This window comes from Acomys minous (assembly GCF_964271855.1).
Source record: "Acomys minous genome assembly, chromosome: 5".
NCBI lineage: Eukaryota > Metazoa > Chordata > Mammalia > Rodentia > Muridae > Acomys > Acomys minous.
In genome coordinates this window covers 13545282-13572155 of record NC_140494.1, presented here as the reverse complement: position 1 = coordinate 13572155, position 26874 = coordinate 13545282, and the positions used below count along the sequence as shown (strand labels likewise).

Below are 26874 nucleotides of genomic sequence, written 5' to 3'. Positions count from 1 at the left end.
GAATCAGGGGGGAAAAAAATCAGGCTTTACTTGAAGGACACAGGAGGCTCTGGAAGTCCTCACTGAACCTCACGCTTTGGTATTTGCAGCTGCGGGTCCTTCTACATTTTGACCGTGGCCTTGGACACGTGGCTAACATGGAGAGGAGGGGGTGAATCTGGTTGATGCGTGTGCAGCCTTGATGAGTCCTTGCATATGGAGGCTTCTCTTCTGGAGTGCTTTTCTTTCTCTCCTCCTCCCTCTTCCTTCTCCTCCTCTTCGTATTTTTGTTGTTGTTGATAGTATGTAGTCCCCGCTTGCCTGTAATTCACTGTGTAGGCTAGTCTGGCTTAAACTCATAGAGCTCCTCTTGCCCCTGCCTTGTGAGTGCTGGGATTAAAGGCGTGTGCTACCTCACCCATATTCTTCCTCTTCCATCTGCCTTTATCTTCTTCCTCCTCCTATTTTCCCTTCTCCTTCAACACAGTCTTGCTATGTATCCCAGGCTGGCCTTGACTTCAGGATCCTTCATCCTCAGCCTCCACCATGCTCTGATTACAGACATGTGCTCCATGCCTGACTCATAATGGTTCTTTAGGGATTCCATCTTCCATGTTATGAGAATGAGCAGGAAGCCATGTGGAGAATCCTACTTGGAGAGGAACCGAGGCTCCCTTCATCAGCATACCTCAGTGTCCAGTTGTGCACATGAGCCCGTTTGGGATGATCTCGATACCCTGACTTAAGCCAACAGTATGTGAAGTACCATTACCTATGGGCCAATCCACAGGGATGCAGGAGGCAATTAATTGTCATAAGGCGTCAAACTTTGCTATAGGCATATGTAGGGATAGATAAGAACAAAAGAAACAACAGTAACTAAAAGTAGCATCCTACTATAGAATGCAGCATTGGCTTTGTGTGTGGTAGAGAAATAGCTCTGAGATAGGAAGGGGCTGTTACAGGGGCCAGTGAGGAGATTCCCATTGGCAGCTGGAGAGAGAACCAAAGCCATACATGAGCAAAGTCTGCATTACTAGCCTTTTGCTAACATGGGAAACAGGAAGCCAGATGAAACGTGTTGTTAGCTAGCTCAGGAGATTTCCCAGCAGGATGTGGAAAGTGTTGGGAAAACCCAGAAGAAACAAGTAAGTTAAAGGCAGAACTGTTTAGAGTTCAAAGAGACTTTGGAACTAAGAAGGAGCCAAAGTGCCCAGTCTTTCAAGAGTATGCTTGCAAAATAAGAAAAGACTTTGAGATCACTGTGGTAGTTCTGCTCTTTTACTCCCAGCACTTGGTGGGCAGAGGCAGGCATATCTCTGTGAGTTGGAGTCTGTTCTACATATACAGTTTCAGGCCAGCCAGGGCCACACAGTAGGACCCTTAAAAAAAAAAAACCCAAACCCAAACCAACCAACCAAACAAACAAAAATACCCCAAACAGCAACAACAACAACAAAAAGAAACTGGTTTGAAAATGGAATCCAAATTACTAATGGGCGGGGGATGTGCTTGGTGGCAGAACATTTGCCAAGCATTCGCAAGGCCTGGGGGTCTGTCCCCAGCACCACAAACAGTAGGTAGATTGATCAATAGATAGATTATGGATCAGGATGCTGGTGCAAAATACAACTTCAGTGTCAAAATCTCTGTTAGGAGCTAATGGAGACGTAAGGACTTCACCAAAGATCCTCTTGGACAAAGGACTTGTAAGATATTAAGGGTATTTACCCTGATTTTCACCTCCCCTACACAGGATGCTCTTAAATATTTTAAAAAGATTATGGGTTTGTTTTTTGTCTGTATGTGTGTAAGAAAGAGAGAGTGTATGTGTATGTGCCACTAGGATAAATGTGTTATGTTGCATCTGAATGTTCAAATAAGCCACGAAAAGCTAAAATTTTTACTACATTTTGTTTACTGATTGTGTGTGTTAAGTGGGGTACATATGGCAGTTAGGGGACAGCTTGCTGGAGTCTGTTCTTTCCTGATAACGTCTATCAGATGTATGTTGCCAGCCTTGCTAGCATGCACCTTTACTTGCTGAGCCAACCTCCTGGCCCAGGCTAGTTTTGTAAAAATTATTACTTTATGTATATTTATTTAATTATGAGTGTTTGCCTGCATGTATGTATGTGTACTATAGCATCCCGAAACCAGAGGCCAGAAGAAGGCATCAGCTGCCCCAAACCAGACTTCTATATGGTTGTGAGCCATAAAGTGGGCATTGGGAACCGAATCTACATCCTCTGGAAGAGCAGCAAGTACTCTTAACTGCTAGGGCATCACTCCAGCTCTGACAAGGCTATGATTTTCTTTAAAACAAAAAAGTACTTAAGGATTTTATTGAATTTTTCCTTTGTGCTTTAGGACTCCTTAGACACTGGAACTGCTTTGTGCTGTGTTTTTGTTGCCCTTCTCTTCAGTAAAGTAGTCAACTGCTATCTATATCTTTACTTATTTTTTTTTAAACTTTATTCTATGTGCATTGGTATGAAGGTGTTAGAATCCCTGGAACAGAAGTAACAGATGGTTGTAAGCTGACATGTAGGTGCTGGGAATTGAACCCAGGTCCTTTGGAAAAGCAGACAGTGATCTTAACCACTGAGCCATCTCACCAGCCCCTATCTTTACTTCTTAATGTTTTAGTTTATGTGCCAGACACTTCTATGGTTCACTTTCATTGACTTTATAAAATATTGCATCTTTCCAAGAACCTGAAGTCAACAGTAGGCTCCCCTATAGGCAGCTTTACTATCTGCTACAATATTGTTAAGATATTTTTGAGGAAAATATTATTAATTTAAAAATGGTCCATTTCAGCCATGCATGGTGGCACACACCTTTAATCCCAGCACTCCAAAGGCAGAGGCAGGCAGATTGATGTGAGTTCGAGGCCAGCCTGGTTTACAAAGAGAGTCCAGGACAGCCAAGGCTACACAGAGAAACTCTGTCTCGAAAAACAAAACAAAAACCAAACCAAATCAAACCCACAAAAAATGTGGTCCGTTTCTGAACTGACTGTACTGAATGGTAGTGCTTTGTCTCTGCTGAGCAGGCTCAAAGCCCACTGCTGCCAGGCTGTCCAGTAAGAGGTGAGTTGAAACAAGTGACCTAGTGTCTTGGTCTAAGAGAGACAGGCTTCCCTTCCCGCTTTTTACCTGGAATCTAAATCTTAGTACCAACTCATTAAGTTATAAATTTGAAAGGGAGAGCAGAGAAGGAGAAAAGGGGAGCCCCAGAGAAGTCTGAATTCTTAGATCTGCTCCTGGCCTGTGTCGGCACATCAGCCATTATAGGTGTGTCGAGGGAGAGGGAGGGAGAGGGAGGGAGAGGGAGAGGGAGAGGGAGAGGGAGAGGGAGAGGGAGAGGGAGAGGCTTTTGCTCAAGCTATAGGAGCAGGCTGGAGGGGATGGCCCGCCTGCACAGTGAGCCTGTCCATTGCTGATATGGCCTAGTGGATGTCTTGAGTGGGCACCAAGGAGCCATCTCTTGTGGGAGGAGGGAGCAGGAGTGTGGCACACGGGTGGAAGAGCAGTGGTGGGGAGGGGCTGGGACTGTGGATGCCTAGCATGCATGGATACCTGGTTTCAGTCCCCAGCCCTACATGAAACAGGGTCTGAAGTGCACACCTATAATCTCAGTACATGGGAAAGGGCATAGGAGGATAAGAAGTTCAAGGTCATCCTCAGCTACCCAGGGAGTTTGAGAACAGCCTGGGCTACATGAGACCCTCTTTCGAAACCAAACCAATTCCCCAAACCAGACCGAAGGAAATGATACCAAACCAAACCAAGCCCAGAAAAAGCCACAGCAACGAAGAGGGCTGGATGACCCTCTCTGACCTCGTGATAGCCATCTTACAGAAAGAACTGACCCACTGCAGGTGGGAGGCTGGGACACCGCCGAGAAAACACAGAGGCAGCCTGAGCTCCAGACCACCCCACATTTCCCTCCTCATTCCGCCCTCTGGAAAGGAAGAAATAAATGAAGCACCGCATAACCAAGTTCTTTACTTCACAACTGCTTTAGTGTCGGCGGAAGAGAAGCAGGTAAGGGGGGAGAGCCTGGCTGTGAGCTAAGACCCGGAACTTAACACCGATGGGTGAGGGGCTCACAAGACCCAGTCCTACCCAGGGGAGCTAATAACAATCGAAGGTCATTAAAAGAGAGGGAATTGATATCTTCCATGATGTAGCCTCCTGGTGAGTTCCATGAGGAAGGCTCTGGTGGAGGCCACCAAGAGGGGAAAAAAAGCTGCAAGGGTTTTTGAAGCCAATGTCCCTCCAAGTCTAGAACTGTAAGGAAGAGGGGATTAGCTTCAGGAGAGGACTACTAGGGGGGCAGTGAGGAGAACCTTCGTAGAAGACGGAGCGCTCAGGGCAGCACTGGGCTGTGACAGGGGTGTGTGTGTGTGGCTCAGTGGTGGAGCGCCAGCTTATTGTAATGCAGTCCTGGGCTCTCACAAAGGAGATTACTAGGTAAGTGTAAATTAATGAAGTATAAATTAATCTGTAAAGGGTAAGAAAGATGATCCTTGGAATTGGTTACTTTTTAAGGGAACAACAACAACAACAACAAACCCACAAATCTACTTTTAAAAATGATTTTTGTTCTACTATATGTGTCTGGGTGTTTTTGCTCCTACAATGTAGCCCTGGCTCGCCTGGATCTCCCTATGTAGGTCAGACTGGCTTTGAACTCACAGAGATCTGTCTGCCTTTGCCTCCCTGGTGTTGGAATTAAAAGTGTGTGCCGCTATGCCCAGCTGTATTTGTAAACAAACCAAACTAAGTCATAAAACTTGGGAAGAAGAACTGCAGAGTCTTCTACAGGTTAGTCACCTGTAGGCACAGATACTGCAGATGTTCTCATCGAGTGACGTCCATGCAATCTGAGGACAGATGGAGAGGGTGGGAGATGCAGAATGGAAGAAAAAGTCACTCAGAGAAAGAGAGAGAGAGAGATAGATAGATAGAGAGAGAGAGAGATAGATAGATAGATAGATAGAGAGAGAGAGAGAGAGAGAGATAGATTTATTATGATCCCTTTGGTTTTATTATGAATGAACCTGTTGGACTTTTTCTCCACACCAAAAGAAAAAAAAAAGCACTATTTTGATTTATTTATGTTCCAGCGAAATCTTTATTAACCCTTTTAATGCCTTAACTATAGGAATACCCAAAATTCTTACACACTTTCTATTCATTTCATTCTTTAAATTACTTTTTATATTGCATGTGCATGTGCGTGTTTGTGTGTGTGTGTGTGTGTGTGTGTGTGTGTGTGTGTGTAAGTGGGTATTGATGATGCATGTGTGCCACAGCATATGTGTGGAAGTCAGTGAACAACTTTCTGAGTCAGTTCTCTCCTTATACCACCTGGGTTGCAGGTTAGCTAAGTAACTAACAACTTATGTATTTCTTATTTATATCTATGGTTTTTTTTTTTTTTTATTTTTTTACTTTTGGGGCCTACCAAGCAGATAACCCTGGGAGATCCTTTCTCCAGCATGAAAAACTCACTCTTCTAAGCTTTTCTGCAGGGTTTTAAGTCTTCTGCAGCGGGAAAAATCAGGGAATCGGTGGATGGAGTCTTTGTATCCATTCCTCAGTCTTTGTAAACCTTCCTTGTGCTATTGATGGTGTCAGTTATCGGATGAGGCCGACTTGTCTGCTAGAGTGTCAGGCAGCTCTGGAGGTGCACACTGCCTCCCATGGAAAGTCTGTGTATCTAGTCAGTGGAGGGAGCCCAGCAGGGGGATCCTCCCGCAAGGAGGAAGGCTGTGCCCCTTTGAGAATTTTTCTTCTCTCCCACTAGCCATGACCTCTACAGATCCCTCGGGAGACTCTGCTTCCTTTGGGAAAGAGCTTGTTGACATGGCTGCACAGGGCACAGCAGCCCTGGGATAGCCATAGGCTCCTCCTCCAGCCCCCCACCCCCGCCCCCCTTGAACTTTAACTTCCTCTTGCACTTTGTTGCAAGCACCAGGATGTGAAAAGGTTAATGAGACCTGCCTTCCTCTGGGCTTGCGGGTTTGTTTATACTCTAACTTACTAGGGAAGTTGCCTTGTTGGAGACCCAGCTGCCACTCTTGTTTGTCTTTAGCTTTGTCAGTTATATGGGCTTTCTTTTTTTTTTTTTTAAAGGCAGGATCTCACATAAGTACCCAAGAGTAATAAGCTGGGTCATATGGCAACTTTACTTTTAGTTTTTTTCTTCTTCTTTCAGGAGACTCTGTGTTGTTTTCCATAGTGGTTTGTCTTGGTTACTGCCCCATTAGCAGTGTCCAGGGTTTCTCTTTGTCCAGCCGTGTGGACATTTCAGCGGCAGCATTATCAGAGGCTGTTGAACCAGTGTTTCAAGCCATTCATTCCCAAGACAAGGTTATGGCTTCGTGGCCTATTTTTAGCCATTCCAGTTTGACTAATGAGGACCGCATCTCTCTAAGTACCCCTAACTGCATCTCAGGGCCCAAGTCCTGCATCTACAAGTTTTAAGATAAATACTAAATGTTATTTGTTTGAAATAGAAATGTGGACTGATGGGTGGGAGGGTCAAAATGCTTGGTCTGTGCCAACTGTTTCCATTTGGTATCTAAAAATGTGAACAGGGAGATGCCTGGAACTTGGTTTGATGGGCTTAAAATGGTAGCAGGTATTCTTGGACCATCATCTCAGCCCTTTGAAAACCTAGCCATCTGTGTTCCCGCTTTCCAATGCTCAAAGGCTTTGACAGTACTGTTATCCCGACTGGTGGGTGCAGACCCCAGCATGATGCTTAACCAAAGTGCTGACAGTGGCTAACAGGACAGCCTCTAGGTGCTTGTCAAGCCCAAACCTTGATTATTCTTTGTCTCTAACACAAATGCTTAAAAATGGCAAAGATTTTTGGTGTTGGTAGCTGGAGCTATAGTTCAGTAGTATAGTGCTTGCTTGGCATGCATAAGGCTGCAGGTTCAATCCTTATCCCACTGAAAAAAGAAAAAAGAAAAAAGAAAAAGAAAAGATTATATTAGTCAAAATGCTTTCTGGTTTTGTTGTTACTACCCTTTTTTGGAAGTGCAGCCTTGTGGACTCAGCAGTGACAGGTCACTTAATCGGTAGATGAATTTGTACCGACCGCAGACAGTTGTTCTACGTAGGTAACCACATCCTGTATTAAGATGCAGGGGAAGAAATATGCATGGGTTGCTCTGAGTTGCCATACTACCCTCTGGAGAACAAAACTCCATCAGAATCTTCACATATGAAGTTGCCACCGCTTAGGAAGGCGGCCTCACCTTGGAGCTGGGAGACCTCAGGCAGGGAGTTCTAACCTAGGCTCCGTTCTCAGCATCCGCGTCTGCCTACAGTTACGGGACCCAGGCAGGCAGTGGACCTCTGAGGATTCTAGTTAATCTGTGAAATGACTCTGGCTTCCTGACTCCCTAGGATGCCAGAAGGAAGAATGAGTAGAGGTTTACATTGCAGCACTGGGAACCTTCTCGAAAGGCCCTGCAGGGACAGGAAATCTGCTAGGCTGAAATGGGAGGAATGGCTCTCACTTTTGGGTGTTTATCTCTGTTTAGGTTCCACTGAGCCTTGGCTCTGTACACAGATTAACATAGCAGAAAAGGGAAAAAGGAAGTTCTGAACTTAGACCAAGTAGGAAAATTCTCACTCAGAACTGCTGGCATTTATTTGTTTGTTCTCTTGTTCGTGTTGAGGGGAGGGCTTTGGAAGCAGACAACTTGGTTGCTACCAAGAAAAGTATATGGCTCTGGTCTGTATTTAGTTAATAGCAGACAGACCTTTGAGTTGAAAACAGCATGGGGCAAAGTTAATGTGATCCGAAGTTGGAGCTTGTCACCAGGATGGACAGGTTCTGGAGGGCAGGGATGGTGCTGGACGGGTCATTATGTCTTCAGTATCTTTCTAAGGATGGACACCCAGTGCTACTGGGTTTGGTCTATTTAGTGAAGAAGCAGACTAAGATGACATTGGTAGCTATGAGACTGGGGAAATGGCCCAGTCAGTCAAGGGCTTGCTTCTCTAGCATGAGGACTCAAGTTCCCGTGTCAAAGTTTAAACGGCTGGATATGGCTGTGCATGCTTGTCATCTCATTGTTCGGAGGAAGCAGCTCTCTGGAGCTGGCTGGTCTGCAAGCCTAAGGTATTAGGTGAGTTCCTGGCCAGTGAGAAACCCTATCACACACACACACACACACACACACACATGCACAAAGGGTGAGTGGCACCTGAAATGACACCTGAGATTGTCCTCTGGCTTCTGTATGCATGTACACAAGCACACATGCATGTACATACACACATGTGTCACACATGTGTGCTCACACATATAAACATATACAAACACACACAGAACACATCAAATGTTAACTCTGTTTTTTGCTTGCTGTGCGTTTCTTTCTTTTGCTGTGCTGCTGGGGCAGGCGCACAGTTGCAAGGCTCTTGTGTTTGTTGGCTCTGTTCACGGGTCATGCCAGTCTCATGACTATTGTAATGGTGTTAGCTTCTCTCTCACTACCTGGGGGGCAGGGACTCACGGGTCATGCCAGTCTCATGACTATTGTAACGGTGTTAGCTTCTTTCTCACTACCTGGGGGGCGGGGACTCAGGACCGTGCCGACACAAGAATACTGAGCCTTGTCGTGTGTGAGCTGCTGCAGAGCCACGAGGTAACCCTTTTGCACTTGGCTCCGCATATGTGTGAGAAGGTGACAGGCCTGAATCTGCTCGCCAGACCAAGCTCTTGACTATCACCTAGTTTGACAAAGAGCCCGTGTCCTTTGAAGATCGTTTATTGTAACTATATGAAGAAAATATGTAAAGAAAAATATGTATGAAACAAAGTGAGGAACCGTGTCACTACCACCAAGATGAAGGCAGGGGACATCCCAGCCTCCTGTGTGCCCCCAGCTTATCTATACTCTTCTCTCACAGATACAATGTGCATGCTATTTATAATGCTAGAAAATGTCACATGCTACTCAAACACAATTTATATACTGCTCCCTGAATGGTGGTAATTTGAGTTCTTGCATACTATATACTAAGTTTGATGACTAAAGGTCCATTCTGTTCTCCTGATAAGGCTGTTGAATTTTCACAATTACCACACTGCCTCAAGCATTGCATTTGTACAATATAATTTTTAAAATATGAAGGTATGGGCTGGGCGTGGTGGCACATACCTTTAATCTCAGCACTCGGGAGGCAGAGACAGACAGATCCCTGTGAGTTCAAGACCAGCCTGGTCTACAAAGTGAGTCTAGGACAGCCAAGGCTACACAGAGAAACCCTGCCTCAAAATACAAAAAAAAAAAAAAAAAAAAAAAAAAAAAAAAAAAGAAAGAAAGAAAGAAAGAAACGAGGCTGAGCAAGCCCTGAGGGGAGAGTCAGTAAGCAGGGTCCTCTATGGCCTCTGCTTCATTCCCTGCCTCCAGATTCCTGAATTGAGTCCCTGTCTGACTTCCCTCAGCGACGATGGAGTATATGACCTGAGAGTTGTAAGCTGAAATGAACCACGAGACAGCCATTAGTTCAGAGGACACAAGTTCACGAGCAGTGACTGGTTATTTGTTTGGATGGGTGGGAACTTGAAAGAACAGCATCAGTAAACTGGCAAGAAGGACATCTGGACAGGAGAGTTGGGTGGATGTCTCAGAATGGCCACTGAATTGTCCGGGCATCTGTGTCTCATGTCAACGGGGTTCTTAATGATTGGGGACCGGCAAGCCCATCCTTATAGACGTCATTTATTTTCTTTACCCAGTGACTGTAGTGCTTGCCATGATCGGAGTGGCCATGTGGAAATGTGACAGGCTATTCATTGGGTCAGTACTTCCCTCATCAAGGCTGGCCTGGTAAACTACTGCTGAGAGCTTAATGTAAGCTTTGATTAAAAAAAAAAAATCCTGCTTTATTTGGGGTTCCTTAATGCTTCTCTCTAACTCCCTTCCAACCCACCAACCCTAGTAGGAGAGAAAGAAGGTTAGTAGGGACAGGGGATGTAGGCCTTTTTAGACTCAGTTCTTGGCGAGATTCCACTCTTTGTCACCAGGATTCCAGCAGTCCAGATAAACAGCAAATAGCAGCAATAACAGCAACAGTGGATCAAATTAGCAGCAGCAGCCTTCTAGAAGTGTTCTCTGGAGCGTTGGTCTCTAGGAGCATCTCGAAGTGAAGCAAAGCAAAGCAATCTCTCTCTGTTTGTGGGCTCCTATTTATACCTTCTCAGAGTCTGCACAAGAATGTTTTCCAGCTGGCAACCCCCACCCCCCATCCCGCACGAGGCAGTTTCCAGCTCCCTCTCACACACTGGTTTTAGCAGTGGATAAAACATCTCCACATCCCACCTTTAGGACCAAAACAAAAAACACATTCACACAACACAACTGACTTTTTAAAGAAACTAGAACTTCCACTACAGCTTATTGTGTCAAAAAGAGACCAATCCTAACCTCATGATAATGCATCATTCATTTAGGGAACTGGTCAGCTACCTGGTTGATTATATTGAACTTTTTCCATCTTAGAAGGGATAGAGATTAGTTCTCAGTAGATTAGGTGCTTTCCTGGTCCATGTTTCTGCCAGCAGCATCGTCAATGTCCTCCCAGAGCATCCTATCTGTCATCACGGCATTTCCCAGAACACCAGTTTTGATCAGTGTGCCCTATTGCTCCCTTTACAGCAATGGGATCATGGCCACAAAATCAGCTGGTCTTACCATGTGTGCCATCACCTGGAAACACCCCAACAAATTCTGAAAGGTGTGAGGGACAAAGGAAGACTCAGTCAGTTATAGGGTCAGTTGACAGTCAAGGCCCTGAAATGATGGGGTGTCATCTCTGCCTTACAGCCACAATTGGTTGGCCTTGTAATCGATGGGCAAAAATGGCTTGCCTCACTATAAAACCCAACAATTCATGGAATTTTCATTTCTTTCTGTCTTGAAGTCTGCTTATTTTGAGGATCATGTTCTCCTAAGATCAGCAGCTCACCAGGGAACATCCCAGCAGCCCCATCAGGAAGAGAAACCAAATGAGGAAGGCTCGTTGCCAGTTCCTGTGGAGAAGGAAACAGCAACTGAGCTGCCTGAGAATCCATGAGGACAATCTCTGGGAGGGGCTTCAGGGGAAGATGTTTTGGGTAATATTGGAAGAGCTTTGATTCTTTTGAGTGTCTAAAAGAAGAAAGAAAATAGCCAGGCCTACAGCTGTTTATTTATTGACTTGTCTAAACAGAATGAAAAGTCAAGGCTTTATGGTTCATGGAAGCAGACAAATCTTTTCCAGTCAGTCCCCCAAGGCACTTGAAGATGAAATTTAAAAGAAAAACCTTTAAATTATCTTGTCTGCATAATCTAAAACATATGGCTAAAATAGAAGGGGGCTTCAGGACTGAACAGAGTGAATGCCAGGTCATTTTTACACTCACTAAATCCTTCCTGGTTGTGGTGGTTTGAGTAGGAATGGCTGCCGTAGACTCATGTGTTTGAATATTTGTCCCGTAGGGAGCAGCACTATTAGGAGGTGTGGCCTTGTTGGAGTAGGTGTGGCCTTGTGGGAGTAGGTGTGGCGTTGTTGGAGTAGGTGTGGCCTTGTTGGAAGTGTGCCACTGTTGGGGTGGGCTTTGACGTCTCCTACGGTCAAGCTAAGCCCAGTGTGGCACACAGTCTCTTTCTGCTGCCTGCTGATCAAGAGGTAGAACTCTCAGCTCCGTCTCCAGCACCGTGTCTGCCTGCATGCCGCCATGTTTCCTGCCATGATGATCATGGACTAAACCTCTGAAACTGTAAACCAGCCCCAATTAACTGCTGTTCCTTATAAGAGTTGCTGTGGTCCTGATGTCTCTTCACAGCAATAAAACCCTAACGAAGGCACTGGGGTTGAATGCTAAGTTCTTACTAACTCTACTAGTACTTCTGAGTAGCTGTGCCCAAAGCACCTGAAAAAAATTATTTCCAGGAAGAATTATGTGTTTTGGCTCAGAATTTTATAGGTTGCAGCCTACAATCCATGATGTGGTCAATTCTGGGCCCATGTGAGGCAGACCGTCATGGTGGTAGAGGATATGGGTGGGAAAGGGCTGTTTATCTCATGGCGGCCAGGAAACAGAGTAAGGGATACAGGAATGGGCCTGGGATGAAATACATCCCCAAGGGATGTGCCCCCAGGATCCTACTTTCTCCAGTGAGGTCCTGCTTCCCCAAGTTTCTATATCCCCCCAAGTGGCAAAGCCAGCTGGGGACTAAGTGATCAACAAGTGAGCCTGTGGGGGACGTTTCATACGCAAACCATAGCAGTAACCATCTGCCTGACATAGATGCTAAGTAAAGGGCCCCCCTGCGCCTTTAGAGCACATTCTATTTTTGTCTTTAAGTGCCTTTAAGCATTGACTTTACGTGAGTGTACTTCAGGAGGCTGATTTGCACAGTTTGACTCCTGGTCCAGTCAGTTTCTAGCTCTTACGTATTTGGGAAGTCATTTAACCTCCCTTTGCCCCAGTGTCCTCATCAACATAAAGGCAAGGGATCTAGGGGGATAGCCCAGTGAGTAAAGCACTTGCTGTGCAACTGTGTGGACCTGAGACTGGATCCGCAGAACTCACAGAAAGCCTGAGACCCCAGTGGTTCTACGCTGAGATGGGATATGGAGACAGGCGAACCGTGGGGCAGCTAGCAAGGTAAACACAGCTGCCAACAGCAAAGAGATCCTGACTTAAACGAGGTGGAAGGTGGGGACTGGCATCCAAAGCGGTCCTCTGACCTCCACTTGTGCATCATGGCACTTGTGTGCCCACAACCACAGACTCAAATGTGCAGGAGAGCATATATGCACACTACACAATACACGTAAAATCGCACACGCACGCACAAAGACTTTTAAAAATGAGGACGACAACAGTAATATCTATTCTGGAATGCTGTTTTGGCAGTTGAGTACAGCAGGCCTTGGCTCCTAGTTAGCAACTGTTAATACTGTGATTTGACAATGCTTGCTCTGAGTCTGTTCGCCAGGAATATAAATCATGCCACACGCCCTCTCTCTCAAGCAAACCTGCAGAACACCTGCTGAACAACAGTGTGTCTACACTGTGTGTTTCCCTCCCCACTCGCCATTCACATATCAAAGCTCTATCCTGCCCCTTTGTGTAGCTGTGTTTGGAAATAAGGCCTTTATGGGGGTAAGTGAGGCTAAGTGAGCCGATGAAGACCCACCTTTATCCCATTGGACTGGCAAGAGGAAGACAGAGGAGCAGAAAGGAAAGGCTGCCTCTTGCTGTAAGGATACAAGATGGCCACTCACATATACTTGAGGGCCAAACATCCTAGGAGACCCCAGTCTAAGCATCTGGGTACTGAACTTTTAGTCTCCAGACCTGGGAGAAATAAAGCTGCTTTTGTAAGCTTCCAGCCTGTGGTATTTCATTTTAACAGCTGGGGCAGGTTCACACAGTAACCCTGTGAAAGTTCCTCGTCTAAATGGCCAGTGAGAGACAATGGGGCCATGCTGATAAGCGGCCTCCGATGTTAGCTGTGAGTGTCACTTCCGCACTCTTTGTGTCAGAGTCTGGTATTTCCCGTGGCAGGTAGCCACAGAGAGCCATTTGTCATTCATATGCTTGTCATGGGTACCCCCTGGATTTCCTTTGCCTATAACTCAGGTTGTCCTACAGAATTTGCTGAGGCCTCACCGAGCATAGGGGCATACATTTGAAATTCTTGCCTTAAAGGCACTTGAGGGCAGTGTAGCCAGACTGACTGACTGACTGACTGACTGACTGACTGACTCTCTCTTTCTCAGGTTGAATACTTGACACATGGAGACCCATGGCCTGCTAAGGGGCTCTTTCAAACACTTCCTTCTGCTTCAGGGTTTCCACAAGGTTTGTGAGAACAAAGCCCAATTGGCTCACTGACAGGACTCTAAGCTCATGTGACCCTTATGTCAGCTGAAGCTCCCCAAGTCTGTCAACTGGATAATACTGTCCAAAGTCCCTTTTATTGTCTGAAAGTGCCAAACAGCCTCCTCAGTTTCTTCCATCCCGTCTTCCTTGTAAGCCCTTTCTGGATGGGTTGAGGTTGTTTTTAAAGAGCTGCTTGTCAAGACCTGCACCCAACTGGGCATAGTAGCACACACATTTAGTCCCAGCACTCAGGGGGCAGATCTCTGTGAGTTCAAGGCTAGACTGGTCTATAGGGTGAGTCCAGGACAGCCAAGGCTATTGCAAAGAGAAACTTTGTCTTGAGAAAACCCAAAACAAACCACCACCACTAACAACAAAAAGGCCCTACATCCATCCCAAACCATCCAGCTGATCTTCGGGCCTCCCTACAAGACCTGGGGGGCCAGTGAGGGGAGCCCCAGTTCTTACATTTCCATTCTCACTTCTGTATATTCTCTTCTCTCTAGGGCCTTGAACAACTAAGCTGGGTTCCTGCGTCCAAACCCCCAAAGGAGATGCTACAGAAACCTTCTATTTTAAGGGCAATTTTGCTTATAAATGTGTTCTAAAAATGCATTAAATACAATATGTATCTTATAATAATGACATGGATAACACCCATAACATGAGTATATAATTAATTTATTTACAAAGTGGTATTCTTCCTTCCTTCCTTCCTTCCTTCCTTCCTTCCTTCCTTCCTTCCTTCCTTCCTTCCTTCCTTCCCTCCACAGTTTCTATAGCCCATGTTGGACTCAAACTCCCTACGAAGCCTCCTATGTATGAGTCCAGGCCTGACCTTCTGATCCTCCTGCCTCCACCTGCCCCAGTGTGTACCACCGTGCCCAGTGATGAGGTGCTAGGGATCAACCCCCGGCCATGGCGCACGCCCAGCAAGCATTCTTGAGCCCGAGCTACACCCTCAGCCCTCCTGTGACTCATTCTCACTACACCAAGAATAGTCAGGGCAGCCGAGAGTGAGGACTTTTGAGGGTTAAGGTCTCTTCCATTCCACCCAGTAACTAGTGAAAAGCTGTTTTGAGTTCACTGATGAGTTTGCTTCCTAGGGGTAGGACTTTCAGTAACTGGGGCTGTATAAAATCCGTTAACTTAAAAAACAAAAAAACAAACAAAAGAACCCAATGGATTTTCAAGTCTTTATAACTCACTCTGTGTGTGTGTGTGTGTGTGTGTGTGTGTGTGTGTGTCTGTGTGTCTGTGTATGTATGTGTGTGTGTGTGTCTGTGTATGTGTGTGTGTGTGTGTTACACGTGCACATGATAGATGAGAGGGAGAATGATGGGGAGAGGGGAGGAGAGGAACGAAGGGGGGAGAGAAAGAGAGAAGATGGAAGAGGGGGAGATATTATTATTCTATACGAAGTTCTGGCAAGATAAAATCAGATTTGTTTTCTGTCTGTTTTGGTTCTAAATCACTTGCATGGAAAACTTAGAGACGTGTGTGGAGTACGCCATCGTGCAAATTAGAGCAGTAGTCTCAGGACACCTGCGGAGGGAGCAACTCTTTACACCTGGCAAGCTCTGATCTAGCCCATAGTGGTGCTCTACGAAACGTTTGGGTCTGGCGGTCAAGAGCTAGACCGTAGGTCCCGCCGCCGCCCGGGAGTCCCAGGGCGCCAGGGTCAGTCCTCTCCTCCGGGAACTATGCGGGGCCGGGTTGCCCGGCGGACTCCCCGCCCCTGTGGCCGTCCACGCCCCAGTCCCCGCCCGTCCCGTCGCGTCCTCACGACCCTTTTTAACCGTGGCCCGGCCAAGACCGGGATATGGTGATCCCGGCCTCAGAGCTAGCCACGCACCCAGCTCCTCGGAGCGCGCTCAGACGAGCGTCCAGGCCGTCGTTCCCGGGAGGGCGAGCAGGCGCTGCGGGCTCCCCCGCTTCCCGCGGCTCCCCGCACTCGTGCGGGCCATGCGCCCAGGCTAGAGCATAGCCGCAGGCATGCTGTTCCTACCGCTGCTCGCCGCGCTCAGCCTCGCCGCCTACCCGGCGCCCGCGCGCGCCTGCCAGCTGCCCTCGGAGTGGAGACCCCTGAGCGAGGGCTGCCGCGCTGAGTTGGCAGAGACCATCGTGTATGCTAAGGTGCTGGCGCTGCACCCCGAGGTGCCCGGCCTCTACAACTACCTGCCGTGGCAGTACCAAGATGGAGAGGAAGGGCTCTTCTACTCCGCGGAGGTGGAGATGCTGTGTGACCAGGCGTGGGGCAGTATGCTGGAGGTGCCCGCCGGCTCCCGGCTCAATCTCACGGGTCTGGGCTACTTCTCCTGTCACTCCCACACGGTGGTACAGGACTACTCCTATTTCTTCTTTGTCAGGTGAGCCTAGCTCCTCTGTGGGCTCTGTGCAGCAGGTCAGGAGCACACCCAGGGACCCGTTTCTCTTGTCGTGTCCTTTACGAAGATCCTGACCACCTTTGGCTAAGGATGTTTAAGATACAGAGATGATTTTGGAGTTCTATGCACAGAAGGGTGTTAAAGGCAAAAAGGTCAAAGTGCTTTTGTTTATGAGACCATTTCTCCCCCTGTTTTCCTGGGGGTGATCTTGCTACCTCAGCTCCTCATGCTACCACACGCAGCTATCAAAATGCTTCTCAGCCACCCATGTGATGTATTGAGAAAGATGACCTTTGCAATTAGTTGCTGGGATTCTGGCTTTGAACTTCTCCAGTGTGAGTTTTGAGCCAATTCTCTCAGGGTCCCGTTCTCACACTTCTGCCCTTCACCGAGTCCCAGCTGGATAAGAGCCAGAAGCAAATGGTGATAACGAGACGCGTGAAGCACGCGGGAGAGGCCGGTGGCTCTTTTCCTGCCTGCTTCAATGTCAGAAAGCAGGCCAGCTGTCTGCTTCCACTCTCAGACCCTGGCCAGCTAATTCAAATTAGCACAACTTTACTGGGAGCCTGCTGGGGACCGGGAAAGGTAAAGACCCCGGGTCACAAGGCTTTGAACAGTGCAGATGCGCATCAGGCAGGTGGTCCCTTGTAGACAATATCCATCTTGTGAAGTTCCACATAGGTTGGCCTGTGAGCAACAGGAAATGTATCTGCCCTTAAATCCAGTTCATTTTTTTTTTGTTATTGACTACTGAATTCAATCCAAGTCACAGGTAGAAAACGGCAGGTGGACCCCCAAGTTCGTGGGCAGCTGCTAATTCAATTAAGGTGGATATAAAACAACCGAAAGAGACACAGACAGGGTTTAAGACAGTCAGCGATTCAATCCAAAGCCCCAGTCTTACCAGTTGTAAAACAGCACCAGCACGGAGGCTCTTGGGAATGACTCTGACTGGGGGCTGCAGATTCATTTTGGAATCCTTGAGAAAGAAAATAGTAAGTTCCACAGAGGGGCGTCCTTAAGCTCAAGGCCACATGTGCTTTCCATATTGAAGGCTGGCTAAGTTTAGAATGCATGTTCTGCTTTGTGTTGGCTTGAATGGCTTAGCCAGATTAGGTTGATTTTTTTTTTTTTTTGTAATTGTCTGGAAAGTATACTTTCTAAATAAAGTCAGCCAAGGCTGTGAGCGTGCCTTTCCTTGATAGAGAGAAATCTAACTCAGCCTTTTCATGTTTTTGTTTGGGGAAAACAGTGAGAGCCTAGCTATAAAACAACTTGACAGCGCTTTATTTTCCACTGGATAAAAGCTCAAGAAAAGAGCAGACAGTGTTGGATTCTTGCTTTTTTTTTTTTTAATCACAACATGGTCCAGTGACTGTGCAGTGGTCAGCCAATGTTTTCATCTTTTGCGATGACCTATTTGCAGAAAGTTAAGACAAACAGTCACACAACGTGGTGACAGATTGTCCTTTCACAGGGCCGTCTTGCCTTGAATTAAGTAGGCTAAGAAGTGCATACAAAGCATCCCTCCAGTGCTGTTCTGGCCTATTCCTCTGTCTCTTGCTCACTGGCTGGGATGACAAATGGAAAGGAGGAAGAGGTGACTTGGGCTCAGTTCAGAGAGCTCGGTCCATGGGTGTGTGGCTCTGGACACTTGGGCAGATGGTCATTGGCAGTGCATGGGCCAGCAGCTGTTTGCCTCATGGCAAAGTAGGAATGAAGGAAGGGGCCACAGCAGGATATACCCCCACCCCCAAAGGCATACACCAGTGGCTCATTTCCTGCAGGGAGATCCAACCTTCTGAAGTATCCACAGCCTCCCACCCAATGTTGGGTACCACCGTTGAGTGCATGGAACTGAGAGGAAGGGGAACATCTCAAGTTCAAACTGGAACGCTTGGGATATAATTCTCGCCTCCCTCCCATCTGGAACCGTTCTATTTCTAGTAAGCACTTTACACATGAGCATGTAGAACTATTCACTAATATTTGTACTGCGTTCACTCCGTGTCAAGTCCTTCATTCTGTTTGTGTGTGCTGGATCTGCATGTGTGTATATGTGTGTGTGTGTGTGTGTGTATAGCATGCAAGAAGAGCATGCAGAGGCCAGAGGAAGACCTTGGCTGTCTTCCTCTATTCCTCTCTACTTTAATGCCTTGAAACAGGGTCTCTCATTGACCTGGAAACTTAACTGTTTGGGCTGAGCTGGGACTAGCAGGCACTCAAGACCTGCCTGTCTCTGCCCTCTCTCCCACTCAGTGTTGGTGTCACTGGCATGCACAGCCATGACTGGCTTTTTATGTGGGTGTTAGGGATTTGAACTTGGGTCCTGATGCTTGGTCAGGGAGTACTCTTACCCATTGAGCCACATTTATACTTTTTTCATGTGATACCCATAGTAATACCAAGAAAGCATATTCTGCTACACTCCTCTTGTAGCAGATTGGAAGACAATGGTGCTTAAAGAAGTAGCTTGTTTCATGACATGAACCCAATGTAGCAGTGAGACTTAAATCGCATTATAACTGCTGCCTGCTTACCAGGAAGCATGGACAATAGGCAGGCATCTCCCTTCCCATTGTCTAGACTCCATTCTTCAGAAAGCCTTAAATTGGATTCAAGCAGTGTAAAGTGGAAAACAATTAGAAGCGCTAACTGTAGGGGTCCCTTCCTGAGAACCACGCTAGATTTCATGACAAGATTAGCACGGCCATCTCTGTCCTTTGCAAAGTAGACTGAAGCTGGCCCACCTCCAATAGCCTCACTTGTACCTCTGCTTTGACCCTTCCCCCTTAGGATGGATGAAAATTACAATCTCTTGCCACATGGAGTCAACTTCCAAGATGCCATCTTTCCAGACACACAAGAAAACAGAAGGATGTTTTCCAGCCTTTTCCAGTTTGCTAACTGTTCCCAAGGGCAGCAGCCGATGACCTTCTCCAGTGGCTGGGAGATCCAGGAAGACAACAGGGTAAGAGCCTATGACTTGGCAAAACAGTAAGTGCGGTCCCATCTTCTCTGAACATCATGGTCAAATGCCTCAAGAATGTGCTTCCCAATGATGTAATAATCCCCCTCCTCCTGTCGTCTCTTTCCCAGCTGTGAGACGATGCTGCTCGTAGGTTTAGTGCTTGAGAAGGAGTTCTTCACAAAGCAGGAATGAGATGGGAGGGAGGCACACGTGTCTTGGGTTCTCCTTCTTCAAAAGGGAGACAAAAGTCAAAGCCATGTTGCACTCACTTGATTTAAATCTCTTGGCATAGAGCTCCAGAGTAAGTGTTCAATGCCTGTAAACCATTATGGCTCTTCTTGTGATTGACGGTCTGAGGCTCCAAGAAGTGGGTCTCAACCCCTTAACAGGGGCGGGTGTTGAGTGAACCTTTTACAGGGGTTGCATATCAGATATTTACACCACGGTTCATAACAGTAACAAAATTACAGTTATGAGGTAAAAACCAAGTTAATTTTATGGTTGGGGGTTGCCACAACATTGAGGAACTGTATTGAAGGGCTACAGCATTAGGAAGGTTGAGAACAACTGATCTAAGGCATTTTCTTGGGAGAAAAGGAAAAGAAATAAAATGAACTCTCAGAGATAACATCCAATGCTTAACTTTAAGATTGATTTTGTGTGTGTTTTTCCTGCATATATGTATGTACACTGTATGTGTTCCTGGTACCTGGGGAGGTTAGAAGAGGGTGTTGGATGCCCTGGAACTGGACTTTTAGATGGTTATGAGGCACCATGTGGGTCCTGGAAATCAAACCCCTGTCCTCTGGAAGAGCAGAAAGTGCTCTTAACTGCTGAGTCTCCTCTCTAGCCTCCGTTCCGTGATTTTAATGATGGTACTTCCTTTAAAGTTTGCAGGGCTGTAGAGGAAGTGTAATCCAGCAACATGGCTACTCTGGCTGGAATAGAGGCACACCTTTAATCCCAGGAGACAGAGGCAGGCAAATGTTTGAGATCAAGGTCAGCCTGGTATAGAGCAAATTTCAGGTAAAGAAAAGCTTAGGTCCAGGTGTGGTGGTACACGCCTTTAATCCTACCAAGGAGACAGGCACGCAGGTCTCTGAGTTCTAGTCAGTTCTGTTCAAGAAGTTAGGTTGAATCTGTGAGTTGAGAGGCAGTGCAGTGGAGTTGAGTTTTTGCCAGGAGAGTTTTACACAGAGAGGTTGAAGAGAGAACAAGCTAGACACAGCTGGACAAGTCAGAGAATGAGAAGGATCCAGAAGATTAGAGCAGATTGCTAGAGTTAGTTTGAGGCCAAGCAGAACAATTCAGTCAGAAACCAAGAGAGAATTCAACCAGATTGAATCAGTCAGCTAGGAGAGGAGTTTGAGTCAAAACAGGTGAGTTGAACCAGCCAGCCAGAGCTCAGAAAGAACAAGAAAGGGTGAGCTTACTCAGCAGTAAGTCTCAGAGGCTGAAAACATTCTGTGCCTAAGTTAGATTGTATGCAAGCTAGAAGCTTCCAGGAGTAGGCCTAGGTTAGTAGACAGAGGCAGTAAACCTCTGAAGTCTCCGAGATGACACTTACTGCAGGCAGAGAGTCCAAGTGTCTGTGGTAAAGACTTACGATTGCTTTGAGTATGGAAATAGAAAGGGATCTTCCAATCTGTGCCAAATGCCAGCGAGGGGAAATTTTTAGGGATTGTCATTTTTTTTCCCCAAACAAAGCCAGTGTCACAATGGCACTGCTGGGATAGATTAAGTGAGAACAGGCCTGTGGGCTGCTGGCCCATCACTCCTGGTCCTCTCTCCAAAATAGATTTGAAGTTAAGCGACCAACTTCTGAAGCTGGGTCTGATGTGGATGTCAATTCCAGCAGTGACCCTAATTTATGGTTTAAGGAATCACCTTGGATGTGTCTGGTGGCTCCATTCTTTCCACCCATGTGTGGATGGGTTGAGAGGTGTGATGTCTTGCCTGGTGTCATCTTCAGCTCAGGCATCCCTGGGCCCAGAGCCTTTCTCTTACTCTCACAGAGCAGCTGCTCCTGTGATGGGCAAGGCTGTCCAGGCATAGATGTCATCCATTGGCTTTTTCCATACTGTCAGGAGGTTCCTGCTGTAGATCTACCCTGGTGCTAGCACTCCAGGGTCTCCTCGATCTTCTCCCCTGCTTTCTGAGAGTTTTCTGGGGTTCGTCAGCCTGTGTTTTGTTGCAGCATAGCCCTAAGAATTGGCTGTGCTTTCTCCTTTCTGTTTGTATGTCCAGATACATGTGTGTGCTGGTGCACTTGCCTATGTGTACGGAGATATGCGCAGGCCAGAAGACTTCTGGTTTTGGTCTTCAGGTACAATATTGGCAGGTTATTAAAGAAAACATTTAATTGAGCTTACGGTTCCAGAGGGCTAGAGTCCGTGATGGTGCAGCAAAGGCGTGGTGGTAGGAACAGCGGAGAGTTATCTTGACATCAAAGCAGGAGACTGAGAGAACGGGAAATGGTGCCAGACTTTTGAAACTTCAAAGCCCACCCCTAGTGATACTTGTTGTGGTTGATTTATTAATATAGCCTAATAATGTTTATTATCAGGCCCATAATTATTATTACGGCAGTATTTTCTAACCCTCCAGCAATCAGACAAGACACACATACTTGTTATATTTTAAAATAGCCTTAGTTAACCTGGGGCAGGGCAGATATTAATCCCCTAGACTACTTCCCATCTGCTTCTAATAATTTTTATCAAGCCACCTTCCATCCATAATCCCAAATACTTGCTAATTATCATCATCTGGGCCAAGTCCTCCATCCACGCCGGCCATGTGCTTCTCTTCCACCTAACCTATGGCACAGCTGCCTTTTCCCTCCCCTCCCCTCCCCTCCCCTCTCCTCCCCTCCCCTCCCCTCCCCTCCCCTCCCCTCTCCTCTCCTCTTCTCTCCTCCCCTCCCCTCTTCTCTCCTCCCCTCCCCTCTCAATAGTCTCTCTGTAGCCCTAAGCCCTGGAATCTTAGCCACACCTATTCCATTTGCCCTGCCCAGGTGTGATGGCCTTTTATTGGGAAGGTACAGGTGGTGGGGCACAGAGACAGCAAGCAGCAATTAGCATCAAAATACATCTGACCAACCTCCAACAGATACACTTCCTCCAAAAAAGCCCCACACTCTCAATCCTTTTTAGACAGCTCCACCAGTTGGGAACCAAGTATGCAAACACAGGAGCCTATGGGGGCCATTCTCATTTAAGCCTTCTGCTCTGCTCTTTTTCATTTTGTGACAAGGGTCTTTTTATTCTGGAGTTCTCTCAGAAGGCCAGGTTGGCTGGCCACCAAACCCCAGGGGTCCCTGCTACCTTTGCCCCTGCTGTTCTGGGGTTAGAAGGGTGTGTCATCATGCCTAGCTTTTTAAAATTTATTTTTATTTTTTATTTTATTTTATTTTTATGTGAGTTTTGGGGGATTAAATTCAGGTCTTCTTCATTTATAAACATATTACAAACTGAACTCTCTCTAGTCCTTTTTTCGTGTGTGTGTGTGTGTAAGAGAGAGAGAGAGAGAGAGAGAGAGAGAGAGAGAGAGTCATATCTAGTCTATCAGAAATATAATCAGTTTAGTTTTAGTTTATTTCGTGGAAGCTTTGCATATGTATATGACCCACACTAATGTTAGATTTATGTCAAAAGATCAAATATTACCCACAAGAGCTTAAGGGGCTCAGCCCTAAAACTTCACATAATGAAGTTATTAACATTTGTTTGGAATTAGATTTTCCAACATTAAAAAAAGGGAGAGAACAGAATAATAGGACTGCAAGGGATGGTTTCAGAGTGGAGGCAGGTCTATTACTGTGGGCCAGATGCTCATCTTGAGGGGAGCACTTTTCCCCTTTAGTCACCCGGGCCTCTTAGATAATGGAGTGTGGGATGCTGGGCACATGGAGAAGGAGTCAAAATCTCAAGAGAGAGAGAGAGAGAGAGAGAGAGAGAGAGAGAGAGAGAGAGAGAGAGAGAAAGTGTGTAATTATCCCAGAATGCTGTTCTGAATGGTAGTAAATGTAGTTTTGATTCAGAGCACTCTCAAATTTCCAGACTGATTCCTTCATTCCTTTTTTACTCCCTGCCTTCTTTGAAAGGGACTATCTCAGAACTCAGTGAAAGTATCCGCCTATTATCTGTCTGTCTGTCTGTCTGTCTGTCTGTCTATCTATCATCTATCATGTGTGTTTGTGCATGGGTTCATATATGTGAGCACTAGGGGCTCATGATTGTTGGACTCTTCTGTTAAGCTTGAAGTCTGGCATTACTGGATAGCCCCTGAGCTCTATGCTAAAATGATGGACTCCCTTCCTCAGCTGGGGTCCCTCCTCTCTGCCTGATCTGGGGAAACCCCAGATCCTCTAAGGAGTGTCACATAGCCCTCAGGGAGATGACAGGCCCAACCTTTTTTCTGATAAGAAACCTGTTGAGGGTGTACCTGCAGATTCCTGGAAATACCCTCCATGCTAATAAGATGTCTTGATACCTTAGCTTTCAACCAATGACCCTTTCTGTACCTGGAGTTCATCCCCCACCCATAGGATAATTAAGGACTGTGTTCCCCTTCTCATGGTAGGACTATGTAAGTAAAGTATCCCTGGCATTCCTAGCCTGAAACCCTTCCCACCGCCCAAGGCTTACAATGTCCCTGATTCGTGAAATAAGTGCTCTCTCTCCCTCTCTCCTCCCCTCCCTTTTTTTCCACCTTTCTCCACTTCTCTACCAATACTGTCTGAAACTTGCTGCTTTCTTCTCTGAACCTTCGAAGGTAGGCTCACATCTCAAGGTTGTTGGCTGTACCCAAAGCAGCCACCATGGGTGCCTGAACCAAGTCAGGCTCCCAAAGCTGCTTGTCTTGTCTTGGTTGGAGCTCCATGCTTCCTGCTGCTGCCTGGCCTGGGACTGACTGGCAGCTTACCTAAAAGAGCTATAACCTCCCACTGCTACTAACACAGCCATTTAATAAGAGCTATAATACTTGTTATAGAGAAATCCCTTTTCTCCTGCACCTGCAGCTGAACTGGAGCTCTTACGACATGGAAGTTTTGTTCTGTGTCTGGGCTTCTAGGAGATGGAAAATGATACATGTAGATGCCCAGGCTGGTCTTGAACTGTCTGTAGAGCCCAGACCAATCTCATGCTTTCAATCCTCCTAGGTCAGCCTCCTAAGTGCTGGAGTTGAAGGCATGTACCACTATCCCTAGCAGTTAGTTTTTAAATTTAATTTAATTTTATTTTATTTAACCTATGGGCTGGGGAGATGGTTGAGTGGGTAAATGCTCTTGCATGCTAGCCGTAGACACAGAGGAACATATTTGTCTTTCCACAACATCACAGTTTATTGAACAGCAGTAAATCTCAAGGACCAGAGGTTTCGGTGACAGCAACTTGACGGATAAACAGATAATAAACATCATGCACTAAGTATATATGCACGTATGTAATCCATAGGAGGAATGCAAGTTAAAGCGGCTTCAGCAGAGTACACAAGGTTTCAGAAGGGGGCTGTGAGAGTCTGTCTTGATAAGATCCAAGCCAGACCAGTGCTGGAGTCAGGGCTTGAGAACAAGGCTACAGAACTCAGCTGTGTGGTGAAGGCCTGAGTCCAAGTCCAAGATCAGGAAGCTGCCGTGTTACCCTTATTTGGTTTCCATTGCTGTGGTCAAGAGCATGAGCAAAAGCAACTTGGAGAGGAAAGGGCTTATTTCATCTTCTAGCTTAGTCAGGGTAGGAGTCTGGAGGCAGGAACTGCAGCAGGGGGCGCTGTGGAGGGATAGCGCTTACGGCCACGCTTCCCGTGCCTAACTCAGCCTGCTTTCATATCCCACTCAAGACAGCCTGCCCAGGGATGGGCCCTCCTTCCTCAGTCACTCACTAATCAAGAGAATACCTCACAGACTTGCCTGCAGGCAAAGAATTGGCAGGGGCATCTTTTCAGTGAAGGTTCTATCCAAGCTAAAGTTGACCAGACTCAGCATGGGCTATTTCAAGTCAAGGTTCACTTGGGTGAACAGGTCAGTGGCAGGCAGTTGCATAGGCTGAGTACACAGAGGGGTCCCAGTGGAGTTGAGGCTTCAGGGACGTTGGAGAGTTCGCTGCCTGTCGATTGTCCACGTACATACTCACTATCAGATGATAGGCTGCCGTGACACCATCCTATCGAGATGTTACGTGTCCGTCGGTTTATGGCAGCCAGTCAAGGGAACTATGTCTAATAAGTTCTTAGGTCTGGGTCCCCTGGTTGGATTTGAATACACTCCTGTGCCTCCACATTCTCAATTCACTCTAGTTAATGTACGGTGGCTCCATTTTACTCCCAAGCATTTATCTGCCTGTGTTGGATGGGTTGTGCCTGGCAGATGTGCAGTTTGTGGGTCTACCTACACAGCACTCATACTGGTCCTTTCTCAAAATGGAGTTAAAAATCACACAGCAACACACAGGTTGATAAATCACTGTTTTGTGCCACACAGGGTAACTTAGAGTGGGACAAAGCCTTATCTCAGTATCACACAAACCTGATGACCTGGGGCCCTGGGACCCTCAGCACTGCTGGAAAGCTGGTGCTGTAGTCAGGTACGTGTGATCCCAGCACACTCCTGCCGGGGAATGGAAGGCTGACACAGGAGAACTATTACCGCCTCCTCAGTCAGTGGAGACAAGTCTCAAACAAGGTGGAAGGTGAGACCTGACACCTCTTCAGACCTCCACAAGCATACCATATACCACGCATGTACAAGCACGGCAGGCAGGGTATCTATCACCTGTAACCCAAGAACCTGAAGACCGAGAAAGGTCTAAGCCACTTAGACCAGCCAGTCCCTGAGCTCTGGGTTCAGCTATGTGACCCTGGATCAATAAGTAAAATGAAGAGCAATTAAAGGAGATATCCAACATCGGTTTGAGGCCTCTTTATACAAGCATGAACACACATATGCCCACAGGCATGCAAACATGAATGCATACACACAACGGATGCAAACATACACACACATGCACACACATGGGTATGTATGAGCACACAGAAAGTTTAACTTAAATCTAACCATATTTACTTTTTTAAAAGTCTGTACTTCATTTCTTTTTTTTTAAAGAGTTTATTATGTATACAGTATGCATCAGATCTCATTGTAGATGGTTGTGAGCAACCATGTGGTTGCTAGGAATTGAACTCAGGACCTCTGGAAGAGCAGTCAGTGCTCTTAACCACTGAGCCATCTCTCTAGCCACCCCCCAAACCATATTTACTTTTTAAAGTTCTATTGTGAACTTTGTCATGTGGAGTGTTCCATATGGCTGTGTGTGGACAAAGAGTTACAGGAGGATTTATTGGCATTTCCTTCCTTCCTTCCAAAAGAAACCAAAGCAAACAACAAGAACAAATAGAAAAGAAAACAAGCTACATCACCTGCCCTTTCCTATGGGCATGCAAGCCTCCAGTTTTCTCATTTTCCCAGGGTAAACATGGCTATGGTTACAGACATGTTACCTGTTCTCCCATAATCCAATGAGGGTTCAAAAAAATTGCTAGTTAGATCACCTCGCCTCCAAGTAGGAATACATGCTTGGCCGGAGGAAGCTTTTATTAATGAGAACTCGCTAGTTCCTCACGTGT

General features: G+C 46.5%; 1 protein-coding gene across 1 annotated transcript in view; it reads left to right on the top strand.

Annotated features, from left to right (window-relative positions):
• Window positions 1-15674: 15674 nt before the first annotated feature.
• Window positions 15675-26874, top strand: part of CCDC3 (coiled-coil domain containing 3) — an 88239-nt gene continuing 77039 nt past the window's right edge. Inside the window, exons 1-2 of the mRNA XM_084782793.1 lie at window positions 15675-16262; window positions 19077-19251. Coding sequence (XP_084638919.1) covers window positions 15889-16262; window positions 19077-19251 — 549 coding nt within the window. The 5' untranslated portion in view covers window positions 15675-15888. The remainder of the gene's footprint in view (window positions 16263-19076; window positions 19252-26874) is intronic.